Here is a 20323-nt window from a genome sequence, read left to right as displayed (position 1 = left end):
TCTCACACCTCTGCCTCTCACGTAGGTGAGACTCCAGGCACAAGCCACCATACCCAGCCCATTTTTTTATTATTATTTTATAAAGATGGGTCTCACTATGTTACCCAGGCTGGTCTTGAACTCCTGGCCTAAAGCAGTCCTCCCAAAGTGCTGGGATTGGGCCAGTGCATTGGCTCAAGCCTGTGATCCCCGCACTTTGAGAGGCCAGATGGCAGGATCGCTTGAGGCCAGGAGTTAAAAGACCAGCCTGGGCAATATAGTGAGACTTCATCTCTACAAAGCACTGGGATTACAAGCATGAGCCCCGAGGCCCAGCCCCTTGAGATGTTCTTAAACTTTTCTTTTAAACCGTATCATTCTGTTTCCACCTTTTTTCTTTTTTGAGATGGAGTCTCTCTCTGTTGCCCAGGCGGGAGTGCACTGGTGTGATCTCGGCTTACTGCAACCTCTGCCTCCTGGGTTCAAGTGATTCTCCTGCCTCAGCCTCCTGAGTAGCTGGGATTATAGGTGCCCGCCACCACACCTTGCTAACTTTTTTTTTTTTTTTTTTTGTATTTTTAGTAGAGACGAGGTTTTGCCATGTTGGCCAGGCTGGTCTTGAACTCCTGAGCTCAGGTGATCCACCCGCCTCAGCCTTCCAAGGTGCTGGGATTACAGGCGTGAGCCCACTGCACCCAGCCTCCACTTCCTTTATATACATTCCTTACATTTCCACAGTTCACTTTCATAATCTCAGAAAATTTTTATCTTACTGCTCTGCCCCACAAAGTAAAATCCTTTAAAAGGGATTGTAAACTGTCCCCTTTTCCTTTCTTTTGGTGGTTCCAAAGGGAAGAAGGTTAAAATATAAAGACAGTCAATTTTATACTACTCGTAATTCTGAAGACTTTTTAAGGGAAGAATTTGAAAATCTGGGGTACAGGTGTGGATTGCATCTATTCCTGTTACCTACTCCAAATAACCATAAAGCTACTCCGGACTTTGGAGACAAAGCTCTTCGGAACCAGTGCTAGGTCTGGGAGGCTCCTCTGCACTCCACTAGGCAGTGTTTCCCTGCAGCTCTGGGGCTGTGCTGGCTCAGAGATAATGGGGTTGATGTTCATCATTGTCTGAGCCCAGAGCCACCCAGAGTGATGCTTACTGTCACTGCCTCAAGTTCAGAGTAGCTAAGTACTGATCTTATAGGCTATATATACTTGGTATGACTGATGTTAAGTTTGCTGCATAGTATTTGGTCCATTGTTTGGGGTTTTTATTTTTAATTTGTTTTAGAGAAAGGTTCTTGCTCTTTTGTCCAGGCTGCAATATGGTGACATGATCCTAACTCACTGTGACCTCAAGCTCCTGGGCTCAAGTAATTGTTTGGATTTTTTTTTAGAAGATATTTGCATCAAATATATGAATTATCTCAAAACCAAGGATGTTCTGTTAATGGTCAATTTGGCTAGAATTTGACAAAAAGGATTGTCAACTTTTTTTTTTTTCTGGATCCAGAATCAGAATCATCTTAATAAGAAAGAAATTTTAAACTTTAAGGAAAACAAAAAACTTGTCCTTCTGCACCTAGGAATTTTTTTCCTCGTAAGTGACTTTGACCAGTACAATGATTTGAAATGTCTGTGTGTCAAGTTAGTAAAATGCCATAAGAAACAGTATTCTGTGGAAACAAACTAGCAATGGTATTGCAAATTGTAAAACATACAAATATAAGTTATACTTACAATTTTAAAATACATTTGTTCAAACAGACAAGATTATAGTGATGGAGAACAGCTCAGTGGTTGGCAGGGTTTGTGTGGAGGAGTGGGGTGACTATAAAGAAAAAACACATGGGTTTTGGTGGATGATGTGACCATTCTCTATGCTGAGCATGGTGGTGACTCTGTCAACACATGTGGGAACTTTCGTAGAACTGCTACATCTAAAGAGAAACTGTCAATGTTACTGTTCAGGCCGGATGCGGTGGCTCATGCCTGTAATCCCAGCACTTTGGGAGGCCAAGGTGGGCACATCACCTGAGGTCAGGAGTTCGAGACCAGCCTGGCCAACATGGTGAAACCCCGTCTCTACTAAAAGTTCAAAAATTAGCCAGGCATGGTATTGTGCACCTGTAATTCCAGCTACTCGGAACGGTGAGACAGGAGAATCACTTCAACCCAGGAGGTGGAGGTTGCAGTCGGCCGAGATCACACCACTGCACTCCAGCCTGGGCGACGGAGTAAGACTCCATCTAAAAAAAAAAAAAAAAAAAAAATTTACTGTTCAGTCGTTTTAGAAATAAAATGTTAAATATATTTTTGTTTTTTATAAATATGTAAATCTATTTTCATAGTAGTTATTCAGTGCTTTTTTTTGAGTGTCTACCATATACCAAGCTATTAAAACAGTTCCTTGAGTTTGCAGACCAAGTTACCCTCTAGACTATACAGACCTTTGATGACACAGACAGGGAAGGCAAAGTCAAAATCATCCATGCCCGTCTGTGTAGTAATTCACTTTTGCTGATTTTGACAGGTTTGGTCGTTTGTTTAGCATCTTGTATTCCCTTATATAAACATGTGCTGTGATTGTTTGCTTCAGTACTAGAGAACCCACTATGCATATAAGCAGTCTGAAGTGCAATGGCTACAATTTTTAAGTGGCTATCAAACCTGATTTCCCAAATCAAGTATTAATTAGTGGTTTCAGTAGCTTGTGATTTATTTATTGTGATTTACGATACTTCAGTGCTTCTGGAAGTTGATGAAATTACATTCAAAGTAATACAACAAGTTGCTTGCCAAGCTTATGGTAAAAGGCTGGCTAAGTGCTGATTCTATAAGGACTAGTTATTATTAAGAGTGATAAAGTGACAGCTGTGAGCATTAGACTTTTCCTGAGAGTAGTACTTGTTGAATTCTGCAAACAATGATTTGTTAATTTAAAGTAGGGAAGAAGTGATTCATGTATAAACTGAGCATGAAGGGGATTCTGAAAAACTTTAGTAAAACCTAATCTTTTAAAAATATATTATACAAGCCGGCTGCGGTGGCTCAAGCCTGTAATCCCAGCACTTTGGGAGGCCGAGACGGGCGGATCACGAGGTCAGGAGATCGAGACCATCCTGGCTAACACGGTGAAACCCCGTCTCTACTAAAAAAATACAAAAAACCAGCCGGGCGAGGTGGCGGGCGCCTGTAGTCCCAGCTACTCGGGAGGCTGAGGCAGGAGAATGGCATAAACCCGGGAGGCGGAGCTTGCAGTGAGCTGAGATCTGGCCACTGCACTCCAGCCTGGGCAAGAGAGTGAGACTCTGCCTCAAAAAAAAAAAAAAATATATATATATATATATTATACAATATTAAGGAATCTAGATCATGATAATTATTGGAGCACAGAGAATAAATTTTAGTCCAAATCAATCTCATATCTTTTATGATTATATCCCTTAAATCTTACCTAGTCCAGTGGCTTCCTGATGAGGAAACAGGCAGATGTCTCTCTTACTGTTACGTCTGAACAGTAACTATTTAGAAATTCCGGTTAGTTGGTTAGAATCTAAACCACATTTTTTCAGTGCATGTAAGTTGGCTGTTTGGATGACTGTGAACCACATATTCCCAAGAGGAACTGTTTTATGATGGTGTCTTTAAATGACAGATTGAGAGACCACCCCCGTAACGATGCACTTAAATCCACCTAAACAAATGTGGAATGAGATGCTGAAAGCACCAGATGCTGCTGGTTTAAAGTAATGTAAAGCAGTAATCACCTAAGCAGGATGATTAGTCTCAATGCTAGCAGACGCAAAGCCCATATTATGACAAATGATATTTTAACTGCCTTGAAGTCTCAGTCTGCCATGTGGTCTGAGTTTCTCGGTAATCCCACTGCTAACTTTTTGATGGCTCTCCTTTCTTGAATCTCTTTATTCTTGTGTCCAGACACACATGATACTATTTACATGTTTTGCTGAGGGTTTAAAGTGCTTCCTAAGCTGCTGACCCAAAAAAGATGAGCTGTCTCTCAAACAATAAGCAGTGTGGTCTTTGTACCCTCAGCTCTGGCCTACCTTAGCATTGCAGAGAACAGGAAAAAATGCCTGTTTACTAATAGTATGTTACCAAAAAAAAAGTTTAGCTTGGTGGAAAGTGACATTCTTTTCACAGCCATTGGAAACACACACTTTAGAGCAAGTCGGGAGAATTTTCTTCATTGTTCTTCTGCAGACAGGTCTGGGACAGGTTTATCAGACTCACTAAGGGAGGAATGGGGTGAGCACCTCTGTAAGACATAGTAAAGGGTCTGTTTTACTATGCGAGTCTCTTCCTCTAGACTGTACAGTTGATAGAAAATTGGCCATAAAGGACAAACTTTTTGTTCCCAGTGGCCACTATCAGAAGTACATTTCCATTGGAAAATTCACTTCATAGTTGAAACGTTTTGCTGAGTGTTCAGTGAGGCTCCCCTAAACCCTAATTAGAATTTTACCATGTTTTCTATCATTACTGCAGTTTCCCAGTATTATCCACGGATCTCTTCTTCCTCCCAGTTTGCACTGGTTGAACCGCCCTTGTGACCAAGGATGGAATTTTTTCTCAAAGAGAGCCTTTGAGCTTTTCATTTGTTTCTTGTGTTTGACTTGTTTTCTGCTGTCACAGTAGTCTAGCTTTCTAGCTATACTGTGTAATACACTGAAATGTGTTGCTCTCTGCCATGAATATTATCTTTCAGACTTCTGCAGAATCTGAAATCATCTTGTAAGCAGTGATATGATATTTGGTGGCTAGGTTTTTTTAAATTAGTGTTTCTTAATTAAAGTCTGTTCTTTGAAGTTAATTTAGAGTGAAAACAGGATGATAAATTATTTTCAGGGCTACACTAAGAAGTATTAACATTAAGAATGGACTTCAGGATTTTCCCGAACTTAAGTCCAGGGCTGTTTTGTCTACTCTCAGTTTCATCTGGCAAATTAACCTTTCAGATTTGGGAAGACTTGAAAGAGTTCGACCTATGGGTGATGGCATGTGAGCTAAAAGCTGATGAATATTGAGCACGCACCCCTAGTGATCAAGGATCATAGAACCTGAATTACAGTCTATCCGCTGCCTAGGGTCAGGGACTAACAGAGTCTTGACAGATGTCTGATTCAGTCCCCTCGTTTTATAGCAGTTGCTGCTAACCTATGATTAGAACATGTTTAGGGCCAGAAATCTAACAATTGATATTTTGTTTTAAAATGCTACACAGGCGGTGGCTCACGCCTGTAATCCCAGCTCTTTGGGAGGCTGAGGCAGGCAGATCACCTGAGGTCAGGAGTTGGAGACCAGCCTGGCCAACACGGTGCAACCCCATCTGTAGTAAAAATACAAAAATTAACCAGGGCACGGTGGCATGCGCCTGTAGTCCCAGCTACTCGGGAGGCTGAGGCAGGAGAATCACTTGAACCTGGAAGGCAGGGGTTGCAGTGAGCTGAGATTGCACCACTGCACTCCAGCCTGGGCAACAGAGACTCTGTCTCTAAATAAATAAATAAATAAATAAAATGGTACACTCTTGGTGCGCTGAGTCCACACAGGGCATAGATATCTAGAGAGCCTGTATCGAGAACGGGAGCACTGCTTAGAAACCTTGCAGGTTATGTCATTCTCGTAGAGAACATTTGAGCTCCGTTTGGTCTCACTGTCTTTGTCCCTGGCCCACTGGTTGTAGAAGACGGTGTGATACAGAGATATCAGTGATAAACTGAAAATAACTGTAGCTAAATGGCTAAAATTAATCATTTACTTCCCCCAACACTTTCGGTTAATATGCATTTAACCAAAAGTTAAGCATGTTGGTGAACCTATAAGAGAGTCTCAGGAGTGTCTAAAGCCACAAGGGAAAGAGAGCACCTCCCTTCACTTTAACTTTGAAAAGCTCTGAGGAGAAGGTAAGATTTTTTAAGGGTTACTTGAATGACAGAATGAAAGGCAGGCAAACTAGATGACTGATTGAGAACATGTTCTGGGAATATGACATCGCTTGTGGCAGTATTCGCTGGTCAGAGTGGTATTAATTCCACGTACCTCTAAGAGCCTTCTTTCTCTGAGACAAAGGGATGCCTTCTGCGTCTTCATATACGGAACTTCGACTAGAGTGAGGAGGACCTAGATGGTCTAATTAGAAAGAGGGTGTTCAACTTAACACAGATGGAGAGAAGGGATAGGCTGAGGAATAGGAGGAACCCATTCAGACAGATGCCAAGGCAGAGCCAGCGTGGTGCTCAGCTCCGTTCTGTGGAGGTTGTGCCTCCTGAGTTTATGCACTTTATAATTAGACTTGATTCGTCACAGAGAAGGGAACCTGGTGACCTGAAGGCAGGAAATTATGTGAACAGATGTTTGACAGTGGCAGTGAACAGTACATGGGAAAGAGTAAGAGGGAGGGAGGGTAAGGAGACACAGCAAAGTAGGAAGTAGGCGGAGTTGTGAGCAAGGTCTGCAGTAACAGTAAAGGGTAACACCTCAGAATGGCCAGAATGGCTGCAGATTTCATGTGCATGATGAGAGACTGTGATGTGTTGAAGATGAACCCAGACTTTCTTATTTGGAAGGTTAGGATAGAATGACACTATCTAGAGTCATGGAAAACCCAGTCACTGGGCAGTCTCACTGAGCAGTCTGTTCCATATTTAGTTTAGACCCAGGTAGAGGAGGATTAGCATGAGTTCAATGACAAAGCAGCAAGTGGCTCCTGCGCTGTTAGGATGAAGTGATTCTATGGTAAATTGAGTAGAAAAGGCCAGGATGGGCCAGATGCGGTGGTCCATGCCTATAATCCCAGCACTTTGGGAGGCTGAGGCAGGCGGATCACCTGAAGTCAGTAGTTCAGGACCAGCCTGACCAATATGATGAAACCCCATCTCTACTAAAAATACAAAAATTTGTTGGGCGTGGTGGCGGGCCCCGGTATTCCCAGCTACTTGGGAGGCTGAGACAGAATTGCTTGAACCTGGGAGGCACAGGTTGCAGTGAGCCAAGATCGTGCCACTGCAGTCCAGCCTGGGCGACAGAGCGAGACTCCCATCTCCAAAAAAAGAAAAAAGGTCAGGAAGGGACAGGTCGTCTGCATGTGTCACAGAGGCAAATAAACTTACCCCGAGGAGCCTGGCCTCTTGCTTCTCTGTCCAGTCTGTTTGCCCGCCCCTCCTTTGGTTACTGGTGAGCTGCATCATTCAGTCCTCTGACCCTCACTCCCCACAGACTCCTGTCTCTCATCTGCCCATCCTAGGCCTTCTGTTACTTTCTTCGTGCCCCTGATGCCTTGCATTCCATGTATTCACCTGTAAGTCCATGAACAGATCACCCTAGCCAGTATCTATACACAAACCTGTGTTTCACCTATGCTCTGGCCCGATGCGCTTCCCACCTACTGCTGACTGCTGTTGTTCCTCCAGCCTTCTGAGCTGCTCCCTGAAAATGTCCTGTTGATTGACTCATGACACAACCAAATCTTTGTTTCCTGAAGATGATGACCATGGGAGGGCCTGTCCTTTCAGATATGCGTGTGAGTTGATTAGAGCAGGGGCTCTGGGTACGTCTCTCAGTGCCCTAAACATCATGCTTCAGTCATCCCTTTGCAGCTCTGAATGCTCTGAGCTTTGTCAAGCCTCACTGACTAATACATTTCATTGGGTTCATTTCAAATGACATGCATTTGTATACATTTTACCGGGTTGTGTTTTATGAATGTATTTAAAATTAAAGGAGACCCTAGTATAATAAACATCCTATATGATTATAAAGTCAGGAATTAGGTCTTGACCCCTTCTCTCCAGAGCTCACACTGCAGCTCACCCTGTAGCTCAGTGAGGGCTTGATAACAGTGATGACAGTGGAGATGAAGATACATAGTTTGCTCTTCCTGGGTTGACTACTGTGTTTCCAACTCAGATTCTGAGTTGAAGGGATGAAGCAGCTTTTTCTCCTCTGTGTTTAGATAGCACCGTCCACACAGTAGGAACCCATGATATAGTAATTTAGTTGATGTGTCCAGAGTCTGCCAAGCTGCTGTATTTACCCACTTGATTACATATATTGACAGTTTACCACCAGTTCTATGAAAATGAAATATATCTGCTCGTGTGGCTTTTTACTTTCCTTAGAATAAGTGGAAATTTGAAGTTAATAGAACAGTTTTGCATTCATTCAGCAAGTATTTATTGAATGTCTACTCTGTCAAGTGCTAGGAATCCACAGAAAGAATCAGACATGGTTTCTGTTTCCGAGGAGCATGTGGTCAGTTAGCATAGGAAATAAACTCACCAGTGTATAAATATTCACACGGTCATAGAATGGACGAGTGAGTTGAGACACATTCAACGTTCTATGGCACATCACCTAGAAGAAGCAACTGGGCCGGGTATGGTGGCTCATGCCTGTAATTCCAGCACTTTGGGAGGCCGGGGCAGGTGGATCACCTGAGGTCAGGAGTTTCAGACCAGCCTGACCAACATGGTAAAACCCCATCTCTACTAAAAATGCAAAAATTAGCTGGGCGTGGTGGCATACGCCTGTAATCCCAGCTGAGGCAGGAGAATCACTTGATCCCAGGAGGTGGAAGCTGCAGTAAGCTGAGATTGCGCCATTGTACTGCACCTGGGCAATAAGAGCAAAGCTCCATCTCAAAAAAAAACAAAAAAGCAGCAGCAACTGACTGGTTGGATCAGGAAAGACTCTGAGAAAGGGCTCCTGACGTGGCTCTTTAAGAATGAGGATGGATTTTCCAGATGAAGGAGCCAGGGGAGGACCTTCTGTCTAGAGTGTGAAAAAACACAGTATGTGTGGAGAGGGGGGAATTGTGTTGAACTGGCTAGAAAACAGAGCCACAGGAATGCGTGTTGAGGGCTCGGGCTATACGGTGGAGAGTGTCCTCCCTGGCCAGAGAGTTTGACAGTCATCCCACCACAAGACCCCATGAAGAATTCCTCAACAGCTCTGTGTCCTCATCCAACCTGTGTTTGCAGAACAGTGGAGGAAGAGAGCTGAAGGAAGGGAGAGACCCTGCACCTGCCAGGCCCCGGCCTAGACTACAGGGGTGAGCAGTGAGCCATGCTCTCGGGGAACCTTCACTGGAGTTGAGGGGAGTGAGAATGTTTTTTAAAAAAAAAAAAAGAAATTTTGTATATCACATGTTGAGAGATGAAAAGAAAAATAAGGCAAGGGCAGGAAGTGTAATAATCTTAAATATAATTGTAAGAAAGTCCACCTGTCATTGAGAAGCTAGTACTCGAGTGAAGAACTGGGAAAGACGAGGAGGGGAGCCAGCTGGGTTCTGGGAGGAGATTGTTCCAGGCAGAGGGCACAGTAAATGCAGAGCACTGAAGCGGCGGCATGGGGGGCAGAGTGAGGAGGCTGTTGTGGCTGGCACAGGAAGTAGCAGGAGGTGACCTGAAGGGTCACAGTCACAGCAGGACCTTGTCAGCCAGTGTGAAGGCTGTGGCTTCTACTCTGTGGGAAGTTAAGAGTTTTGAGCCAGGGGACCCACAAAACCTGTCTTACGGTTTAAGAAGCTGCTTCTGTCTGCCCTGTGATGAAGAGACTTGTCAGGGGTTAAGTTGGAGGCAGAGAGGCCAGGCAGAAGGTCATTGCAGCAATGCACGCCAGGAGAGGCTGGCGGCTTATGCCAGGCAGGGTGTAAAAGAAAGAGAGGTCAAAAACAACATCACAGATTTCTATCTGCACAATTGGAAGCAAAGAGTAAATGCTTGGAGACGGAAGACTACACTGTTAAGAGCTGAGTTTGGACATGTTAGATTTGAAAAGCCAATTGGACAGCCAAGTATATATCTCTCTTAGGCCATAGGATGTATGAGTCTTGAGCTCCAAGAAGAGATTCAGGCTGGAAATAAAAATGTGTGAGTTGATGACATATAGTCTCAAGAGCCTTGAGATTGGACGAGATCACTGAGAGAGGAAAAGATCTGAGGAAAGGACCATGGAATTCTGGGAATTGAGGAGGAGCTACAGAGAAGCCTGAAAAGGAGTGGCCAGTGAGAGGGGAGGAACAGGAGGGCACATTGTCCTGAGAACCAAGGGAGGAGGAGGGAGCCATCAGCTGGGCAGGTTGCTGCCCAAAGGTCGGGTAAGAGGAGAACAGAAGTCGATTACTATGGCTAGCAATGAGGGGATGCTTGGCAAGCCCCCAGGAGCAGTGTCAGTGGAGTAGCAGGGATGAAAGCCCTGCTGGAAGTGATCAAGAGCTCAGATGATAACATCTAATTTATGGGAAATATATGGGATAGAGGAAAAGCCAACCACCCCAATAGGGAAGCACCAGAAAATTCCAGATGACTCCACTTTCAGCAAGTCATTAAAAAAAGGACCATAGGGTGGGCGTGGTGGCTCATGCCTGTCATCCCAGCACTTCGGGAGACCAGGGTAAGATTATTGCTTGAGATTAGCCTGGGCCACATAGCAAGACCTCATCTCTACAAAAAATACAAAAATTTGCCGGGTGTGGTGGCATGTGCTGGTGGTCCCAGCTACTCAGGAGGCTAAGTATTGCTTGAGCCCAGGAAGCAGAGGCTGCAGTGAGCCAAGATCGTATGACTGCACTCCAGCCTGGGTGACAGAGCAAGACCCTGTCTCAAAAAAAAAAAAAAAAAAAAAAAAAGATTGCAAATGGTGTAAATGGTGGCCTGGGTAACCACAGGTCAAGAATTCAAGACCAAGCCGGGCGCGGTGGCTCACGCCTGTAATCCCAGCACTTTGGGAGGCCAAGGTGGGCGGATCGTAAGGTCAGGAGATTGAGATCATCCTGGCTAACATGGTGAAACCCCGTCTCTACTAAAAATACAAAAAAATTAGCCAGGTGTGGTGGTGGGCACCTGTAGTCCCAGCTACTCAGGAGGCTGAGGCAGGAGAATGGCGTGAACCTGGGAGGCGGAGCTTGCAGTGAGCCGAGATCGCACCACTGCACTTCAGCTGGGGTGACAGAGCAAGACTCCATCTCAAAAAAACAAAACAAAGCAAAACAAAAAAGAATTCGAGACCAGCCTGGGCAACATGGTGAAACCCTGTCTCTACTAAAAATACAAACATGAACTCGGGAGGCAGAGGTTGCAGTGAGTCGAGATTGTGCCATTACACTCCAGCCTGGGTGATTTTTCCATCTCAAAAAAAAAAAAAAAAAATTCTAGGAAGATGTTTAACAGTAGTAATCTCTGAAAAGTGGCAATGTAATTTTTTTATTTTGCTTTACTGTATTCTCTGGTTTTCTATAATGCAGTTAATGAATTGCTGGGATGATGCCTCCAAGTGAATGAAAGGGAGGGGTTGTTATCTAGGGTGTGAGTTCACTTTAAAGCAGGGAGCAAGAACAACACATCCACAACATTGGAGGGAAGGCAGGAAAAGAGAGCTGGGAGGTCTCGGACTGGTTTCCTGGGTCTCCAACAGCCAAGCACTGTGTCTAGCAGGAGGAAGGCAATCACCCCAAATTCCACAAGTCCAAATGGGCTGAAGAAATGGGTGCTTTGCATAAATTGCATGTAAGTTTCTGAAGCTGGAGCTTAGGGCTGCCTTGATTTCTGAGGGAATTGCAAACTCTGTGAAGGGGCATAGCTTGTGGAAAGAGGATGAGCCTGGAGTCCACACTGACTGCTATCTTCTGTATCTTGTCTCCTCCCCAGCACTGGCCATGGGCCTCTGTGTCGCCATGATCGCCTTTGTCCGCCTGCCGAGCCTCAAGGTCTCCTGCTTGCTTCTCTCAGGGCTTCTAATCTATGATGTATTTTGGGTAAGCGTTTATGTCCTTGGAGCCCCTCCCCTTCTTTGTGTTGAAGTGAAGCATTCACTCCCGAAAACTATTAACTAGAAGTATCCAAAGTTGGGCTTGCCCGGCCGCTGATCACTGCCTCTCCGGAGTCCTTAACTGTAGTTGTTCATGGGTGTGCAGTCTGATCCTTTTGTTTGCTGAGTTGTTGTACAGTAGGTAGTGTGTGTGTGTGTGACTCCTAGGATAGAAGAGGTAACAGGTTGACAAGATTCGCTGCAGTGAGGGCCACCCTGTCACGGAGTAATCTCTGGGTGTGGAGAGTGCAGAAATTGGCAAGAACACAGGAAGAGCAAAGATTTTCTCAAATCATACAAAGAAAGCATTGCAGTCACAGCATTCTGAGACTCTGCTCTTAAGAGCAAGGAGGACTGATGCTGAAAGCAGGTTGCTTCCAGCTCCCTCTGTTAAAGGCATCTCTCCAACTCGGCAGGTATTTTTCTCAGCCTACATCTTCAATAGCAACGTCATGGTGAAGGTGGCCACTCAGCCGGCTGACAATCCCCTTGACGTTCTATCCCGGAAGCTCCACCTGGGGCCCAATGTTGGGCGTGATGTTCCTCGCCTGTCTCTGCCTGGAAAACTGGTCTTCCCAAGGTAGGACCTCATGCTATGACAGGACCACACTCTTCCTGTGCCTGTCTGTTCCCGGCCTTGGTCAGTCTCTTATGTCATCAGCATTCTGATCCCAACCTGGGGTCATTATCTCCATGCTGCAGAAGAGGATGAGATTCTTGGCTTGCCAAGAACGACCACTAAGTGATCCAGGCGCTGCCTTTTATTATTGATTAATGTCAGCAAACAGCCATGCCTTACTGCTGTTTCCACTGTTTTGAGTTGGCTGGAGGGAGTTAGGAGAATCTGGATCCTTTTAATTTGTAAGATATTTATAAAAATAGGTTCTAATGGTAGAATTATACAGCTCCTGGTAATATAATCTTGGCAGAATGAATGTACTGCTTTAATCTTCCACCTGTAATAGTAGCCAAGTGCTTATTTGAAGTCTCAACAGTGAGTGTGTCACAAATGATGAATCGTTTGACATTTCTAGAGGAAGCAGCACTTATGCAAATCACTTCAGCAGTCACTTCCAAGGGGCTCTCCTGAAACACGGGGGGGCCAGGTGAAGACCCCTAGTGCCAGTACTGTTGCAGCTTTTTCTCTCTACACTCTTAAAACTGATGTTCCATCAGAAGAGATTTCCATCTACCATACTGATAAGCTCTTTGACTCCTTAAAAAGCTAACAAACTTTGCACAAAAGGAATAGAAACTGGATTGTGTAGAGTGTGATGTTGCTAACCTGTGAAACTGCATTCCAGCTCCACTGGCAGCCACTTCTCCATGTTGGGCATCGGAGACATCGTGATGCCTGGTCTCCTACTATGCTTTGTCCTTCGCTATGACAACTACAAAAAACAAGCCAGTGGGGACTCCTGTGGGGCCCCTGGACCTGCCAACATCTCCGGGCGCATGCAGAAGGTCTCCTACTTTCACTGCACCCTCATCGGATACTTTGTAGGTAAGAGAACCAGACAGACTGCAGATGATCCTCGCTCTGGCTGACCTCCAACCCTTGGAATTAAATCAGGTCTTCTAGCTACAGATACTGGATGGAAGGAGAGCGGGAATTCCGAGTGCTGTAATAGACAACCTGGCCTGTGAGATGCTAAGTGTTCTGTGTACAGGCCAGTTCCGTCTCCAGCAGTGTATCTGAAGAATATTGTAGGAAAAGCATGTCAGTCTTCAAAGCCAAGGACACACAGCACACAGTGCAGTGGATTAGTCTGTGCTTAAATCTTCCTCTAGAGTTGAATGATTTGTATTTATTTCCTACTTTATTCAACAGATACTTACATTCATTAGTTCTATATTTCTACCACTCTGACCTAGGCTAAGTTTTGTAGCCAGCTCGTGTAGGCAGACAGGAGATGGTTGTGATGGGGCTGGGAAAAATAGTAACCTGCCTGCACATGCAACTGCTCCTGCATAGTGACTGGAAAGGAGCGTCTCTTGCACTCCGTGCCTCCTCCTCAAACCCAGCACTGTCCTCGTCCCAGAGCAGTTCATTCACATGGGTTCATTTCAGACCACAAACTCAGAGGGGCAAGGCAAGTGGCATTATCCCCATTAGACAGATGAGCAGGCTGAGGCTCGGAGAGGTGGAAGGTCTGAACTGTGGTTATGTTAGCTATTGTGAGTAGCAGAGTTGAAACTTGAACCCAGGTCTTCTGCCTCCCAAATCCAGCATCACAGGAGACAGAGGCACACTTGGGGCTGGAGGGAGGGTTTGAACCCAGGAACCAGAGCAAGGAATTAGACCTGGGTCAGTCATGTGTCCTTGGAGTTGTAGGTGTTTTTTAAAGCTATGCTGATCCACATTTCTTCAGCTGCCCAAGCTGGGCATTTCACACCCCAACCACAGAATGGACGACAGCACATTAGATCTGTACAGTCGGAGGACTTTGCCAAGCAGCAGCCAGGTGACACGGGTTCCCTCTCCTGTCTCACAGATGCTTCTCTCTCCTCACAGGCCTGCTCACTGCTACTGTGGCGTCTCGCATTCACCGGGCCGCCCAGCCCGCCCTTCTCTATTTGGTGCCATTTACCTTATTGCCACTCCTCACGATGGCCTATCTAAAGGTGAGAGCAGCAGTTATAAACCTGTGAAAGCAATAACTTGGATTGGCCCCGTGCCTGGGTTTGCACTCTCCTCGCTGGAGGTGATTCTGCTTAAGTCCCTGAGTGAGCTTTTGATCTCTGCTATTTTGTGTGTGTGCGCTACCCTGGCATTAGCAAACGCTTCCAGATTCATGCAGCCACTATCAGAAAATGCTCATGAGCTAGGCCACTACACCACCTGGGCGAGGAATAACTAATTGAAAGCCCTAGAGCCCAGCTGAGGGAACTTTCTGCTTCTGTTCAAAGCAGTGCCCTCCCGCCACCTAACAGCTTCACGCTACGTTAAAGTTTGGGAATAATTAAAATTGAATAGTGTTGAGGCAGCATATGATAAAACCAGAATTAGAGAGCGTGTTACTTCCCAGGTGTCTGTCCCCCGTTTTACAGATGAGGAAGCAGGTTACAGAGGTCAACTTACTTGCCCAGGTCACCTGACTCACGACCTCTAGAGAGTTGCTAAAAGCCCTTTTCTTGCTCAAGGAGCCTAAAAGCACCCCTTCTAGGGAGTCCTCCTAAAAATAGTGGGTTATTTTTGAATGGGTAAGATTTAAATGCTCTTTGATTTTCCGCAGAAGCAATCTGATCTTAGATCAAGCATCAGAAAGGGGGCAGGGCACATGGTGGCTCACGCCTGTAACCCCAGCACTTTGGGAGGCTGAGGCAGGCAGGTCACGAGTTCAGGACTAGCCTGGCCAACATGGTAAAACCCTGTCTCTACTAAAAACACAAAAATGAGCCAGGCATGGTGGTGAGCGCCTGTAATCCCAACTACTTGGGAAGCTGAGGCAAGAGAAGTGCTTGAACCCAGGAGTCGGAGGTTGCAGTGAGCTGAGATCTCACCACTGCACTCCAGCCTAGGTGACAGAGCGAGAACCCATCCAAAAAAAATCAGAACGAGGCCAAGCGCAGTGGCTCATGCCTGTAATCCGAGCACTTTGGAAGGTCAAGGCAGGAGAGTTGCCTGAGCCCAGGAGTTTGAGACCAGCCTGGCCAATATAGGAAGACTTCATATCTTTAAAAAAAAGAATTTTTTTTTTTAAAGAATCAGAAAAGACAGCTGTATGTGCCTTGTGCTTAAATCTGTAACTTAGAAAGTCCCTTGTTTCTCAGGGCGACCTCCGGCGGATGTGGTCTGAGCCTTTCCACTCCAAGTCCAGCAGCTCCCGATTCCTGGAAGTATGATGGATCACATAGAAAGTGACCAGATGGCCATCATAGTCCTTTTCGCTCAACTCATGGTTTGTTTCCTCTTAGAGCTGGCCTGGTACTCAGAAAAATGTACCTGTGTTTAAGGAACTGCCGTGTGACTGGATTTGGCATTTAAAGGGAGCTTGTATGCAGGAGAGAGGTGCTGGAGCCCTGTTTGGTTCCTTCTCTTCCTGCGGATGTAGAGGTGGGGCCCCTTCCAAGAGACAGGCCTCTCCCCGGCGCTCCTTCCTCCCACGTTTTTATGGATCTGCACCAGACTGTTACCTTGTGGGGGAGATGGAGATTTGACTGTTTAAAAACTGAAAACAGCGAGGAGTCTTTCTAGAACTTTTGAACACTAAAAGGATGGAAAAAATTAGCAAACCGAAGTTTCTTCAGTGACCCCTCGAGAACTTTGGGACCAGTTTCCTATGGGGGACTCAGTTTCAGAGAACTGAGACAGAAGCTCTTCTGTCGTTATATTCTTCTTTCCTTTTTTTGGATTTATTAAATATTTTCTGTGGTGTGAAGTGACTTATTAAATCCACAGACATTGAGTGACTTCTTACAACATCCACATAAGAATTTGTTGTAATGAGTTCATGTCCACCCAGATGTTGTGTTGGCAGTGAACAAGGGCACGGTTTTTATACATACGTACATATATATATACACACACATAGATATATATGAATAAACAGAAATGAAATCCTGCTAAGATCACGCTGTGTAGCTGACAGGGGCTTGCTGTCGTTTTGAGCATGTCGAGCAGTTTACTGTGGCTTCCTTGTATATGGATAAGCTGCTGTCCTTCCCCTTCACGACTGACTCCGCAGTTACAAACCAGTATAGCATTTGTGCTGATAGACTCATGGACTTTAGGAGACCTAACTTGGTTTTGATCAGTGTAGCAAATTAGGGATGAAGAGTTCAAACCTTTCGGCCCTTTCTTTCTTTTCTAGGCTTCTCCCTTGCAGGGTGTTCCGTAGTTTCTTCTCAAGCCAATGCATGTATTATAGCAGCCAGGTGTCTTTGTGCTTTCTCATCATAGTAATGTACTACTTGTAAATACATTTTTCTATTTTCTATTTTTTTGTATTTTTTTTTTTGACATTTTGTTTCATTGGTGTGCTGTATATTTTCCATGGCCTCACTCCTTTAAGAAAAAAAAAAAAAAAAAAAGGAAAAAAGCAACACGATCCTGTCCTTGCTGTTGTGATTATAGTCTTGGTTTACCTGTGGTGACAGATGGGTGTTGGGGATACATGTCAAATGCCCCACTGAGGTGGGCCCTAAATTCCAGCAACTGGGGAAAGAACCAGCTGTTCTGCCCTGAGAGCCTGGCCCTGTGCTGTGGTCTCTGCTGCAAGCCTAGAGTTCTGCGAGTAACTAGTGTTAGGTCTGCTGGCCTTTACCTAAGCAGCCCCTGCCTGGTAAGAAGGCACCCATTGTTCAGAGGCAGAGAGAAGCCTGCAGTTGGCATGAGGATGCCTGACAACAGAGGCTGGAGAAGGGCCCTGAGTCCCAGCCTCTTCCCAGGGGTCCCCACCCCAGTGGCTGCCTCTGTCTTGACCTGTGTAATGAACTGGTGTGCTGTGTCACTGTGGCCTGAAGTCACTGTGGATCGAGCTCACAGTGGGCACCCATCCTGCTGTCAACAGAGCCTGAAGCACTCAGGGTGTTGGATTCCTCTGTTGTTGTCATCAAATCCTGCTGAGGGGTTTCTGGGGTTTTGTTTTTAATAAATGACTCCTTTGTAGCCTTTGTCACATAATCTTCACTTTGGTTGTTGGTACCAAACAGCTCCCAGCCATCTCCTCCCTGTTCTAGAAGACTGATGGAAAGTCCCTCTCTGTCCCCAGACCTGGTCACCTGCACCTCTGGCCCAGTCATAGATACATCAAAGAACCGAAGCTTCTGCTGTCCACAAAACTCAAAACTGCCTCTGCATTGGGTGAAGACTAAAAATCCACTCGCGGACTCTCCCTTCCTTCCTTCATAGCCATCAAGGATGCAAATAGCTAATTAAACAAGCCCAGGGGCAGGGAGGGGCTCCAAAATGACTCGCATTAAGGGCAAGTGCCAGTGATGGGTAGAAATAACGTTATCCTTCACGCCTGTAATCCCAGCACTTTGGGAGGCCGAGGAGGGCGAATCACAAGGTCAGGAGATCGAGACCATCCTGGCCAACATGGTGAAACCCCGTCTCTACTAAAAATACAAAAATTAGCCAGGTGTGGTGGCAGGCGCCTATAATCCCAGCTTTTTGGGAGGCTGAGGCAGGAGAATCGCTTGAACTCGGAAGGCGGAGGTTATAGTGAGCAGAGATCACGCCATGGCACTCCAGCCTGGGCGACGGTGCAAAATGTTATCCTGGCAGTGGGTGATTTTAATGTTTCTGTCTTTGTTTTCATAAGAAAATTCCAGACAGAAGGAACATCATGATTTTGTCATTCTCACTTCTGTGCAGGTTTGGGGGGGGAAATACCCACACAGAGCTGTGAATGCACCCTGGATTCCAGTTCCTAATCTTCAAAGCCCTTAAAACTCTGGCAGAGAAACAGCAAATGCTCTGCTTGTCTTGAGTTCCCCACAGTAGACACACTGGAATCCCTCCCAGTTCTGGAAGTCGTGCCCTTTTGTTGGAGGTTGGCTGGGTGGGCTGCAGTTAAAGCACACATTGGACTTCCCTTCCAGCCTCCCTGTGCTCCCCGCTGCCTGAAGTCTGCTGCATTAGGTGGGCATGTTTATGAAATTTCCTCACTGATCTGAAGTCCTTTTTCCTCACAAAGAGACTATGTTATTAGAACTCCCACTTTTTAATAACTTTTTTCTAGATTGAGCTAATGAAGATATGACAGTAAAGGCTGTCCAAAGCCTAGTGTGTTCCATTGCTGTCATTACAGTGCATACCCTCTCTGAATGTGACAGTGACAGCTCCCTGCGTAGGAATGGTTCCAACCAAGGCGGCTTGGGACTAAGCTACTGTCTGAATTACTTTTGTAGCAGGCTCACAGGCCTTCAGTAAACAGGTAAGTTAGGTCACCCACAAGAAAAACAAAAGCACTCGTTCTCTGTGAGGACGGAGGGGAAGGGAGTTCCATTTTGCCAGTCAAGTGTTAAAAATAGAACCTGCTGTGTCTGCTTAGCAGCTCTCACATTACTGCTCACAGATCCCATGTTGTGTGTACGTTTCTGTTTTGTAAAGCCTAGCGTTTACGTCAGAGTGCCTGGAGTACATGCCTTAGGGACATCGTTTGTGCAACCCCGTTCTCTACAGAGGTGTGTCAGCGGTACAGGCTCAGAAGGAAGCCATCTGAGTTTCCTTCTGGTCTTCAGTGCACAGTGGCCGGGACAGCCTGCCCCACTTCACCGAATCACATTTCTTCAGCAGTTTCCAACAGTGAAATCATTTCTAGAACAATGGCTGCTAACACGTCTCAGCTGAAGCACTGCAGATGGAGTCATCCAACTCAAGCTTCTTCCTCTTTCTGGAAGGTATAAACCAGGTAAGACTTTTTAATCCAGAAATTATTCCTATTCCCTGCAATGTATAGGGTGCTTTCTATCTGCAAAACTCTAAACTCAAATTTCTGCAAGTTCAGATTCCAGCTGTCTCATGTGCAGAGCCTCTCCCATCACAAAACTCTTCCCTCTCCTTTCTTTGACTGCTTCAGCCATCATCTGTTTCCTCCTCAGCCTTTCCCTTGGAATCCAGAGCCCTTTCCTGTCCGTTAGAGGCAATCAGTCATGCTTCAGTAAAGTTTGAGGCACTGGGCCTGCCAGTGAACAAAACCAGACATCCTGACCCCCTACTCCTGCGGTCTGTGCAGGGCTGGCTTTAGCAAGCTTGACTTGTGGGGAGGGGGTGTGGCAGTCATCCCCACACAAGGTCACACAGGGATGCCACAGTGCATTCAAAAGTAGAATCCGTAGCCTTCTGTCCATAACTCTGGGCCTTGCTGTAAATAGCAAAGGCTTGGGCTGGGGATCCTGTATCACTGGACTGGATGTGCCAATGAAGAGAAGACTGAAAAGCAGATTGGCACAGGAGAAGCCCAGTGCTCCTGGTGGACACGGGCCTGCATTCAACCGCATGTCTGAAGAACACGAAAGCCTTCTACAGCCCCAAGCGCACTGATCTTTCATCACTACAGGTTTTGAAAGTCTTACCGCACGGAGCCAGTGGTTAGCAGGCACTTGATACAAACATCCTGCAGGGAGGCTGTGAAGATTCTAACTCTGCAGCACTTACGGAGGAGCACTTGAGCGTGCAGTAGAGCGCCTAGATACCTGAGTTCTTAAGAATTCATGCAGCAGACTCCGCTTTACTTATGGTTCCTTTCATTTGGAGTCTGCCTAATCAGTTTTTCTCTTAAGTTCCAAGAAATCTTTTTCCTGTTGAGTAGAACCTGTAAAACATGCCACCTGTCTACAGGCGAACAGAGGCACTGAAGGTTCCAAAATAGCTGAGCCCACGAGCTGTCTCCAGCCCCAGTGGAGTCCTGGGATTCTCACCAGATCCAAAGATGACAGAGGAATGGGAACCAGTTAGGCAGAGGAAACAAGACTTGAGAGACTGGGAGTGGGGAAGCCGCCAGGCAGTGGGCGGCAGGCCTGCGCTTGTGAGGAATGGAAGACAGGAAGTGGGTGTCCAT

General features: G+C 45.9%; 1 protein-coding gene across 1 annotated transcript in view; it reads left to right on the top strand.

Annotated features, from left to right (window-relative positions):
• Positions 1-17424, top strand: part of SPPL3 (signal peptide peptidase like 3) — a 143678-nt gene extending 126254 nt beyond the window's left edge. Inside the window, exons 7-11 of the mRNA XM_025402490.1 lie at positions 11654-11760; positions 12230-12393; positions 13118-13317; positions 14329-14438; positions 15588-17424. Of these exons, the coding sequence (XP_025258275.1) occupies positions 11654-11760; positions 12230-12393; positions 13118-13317; positions 14329-14438; positions 15588-15659 (653 nt within the window). The 3' untranslated portion in view covers positions 15660-17424. The remainder of the gene's footprint in view (positions 1-11653; positions 11761-12229; positions 12394-13117; positions 13318-14328; positions 14439-15587) is intronic.
• Positions 17425-20323: the final 2899 nt, after the last annotated feature.

Source organism: Theropithecus gelada, chromosome 11 (genome assembly GCF_003255815.1).
Source record: "Theropithecus gelada isolate Dixy chromosome 11, Tgel_1.0, whole genome shotgun sequence".
Lineage (NCBI taxonomy): Eukaryota > Metazoa > Chordata > Mammalia > Primates > Cercopithecidae > Theropithecus > Theropithecus gelada.
Note: the sequence above shows the minus strand (reverse complement) of the source record. Positions and strands in the feature narration are given on the sequence as shown.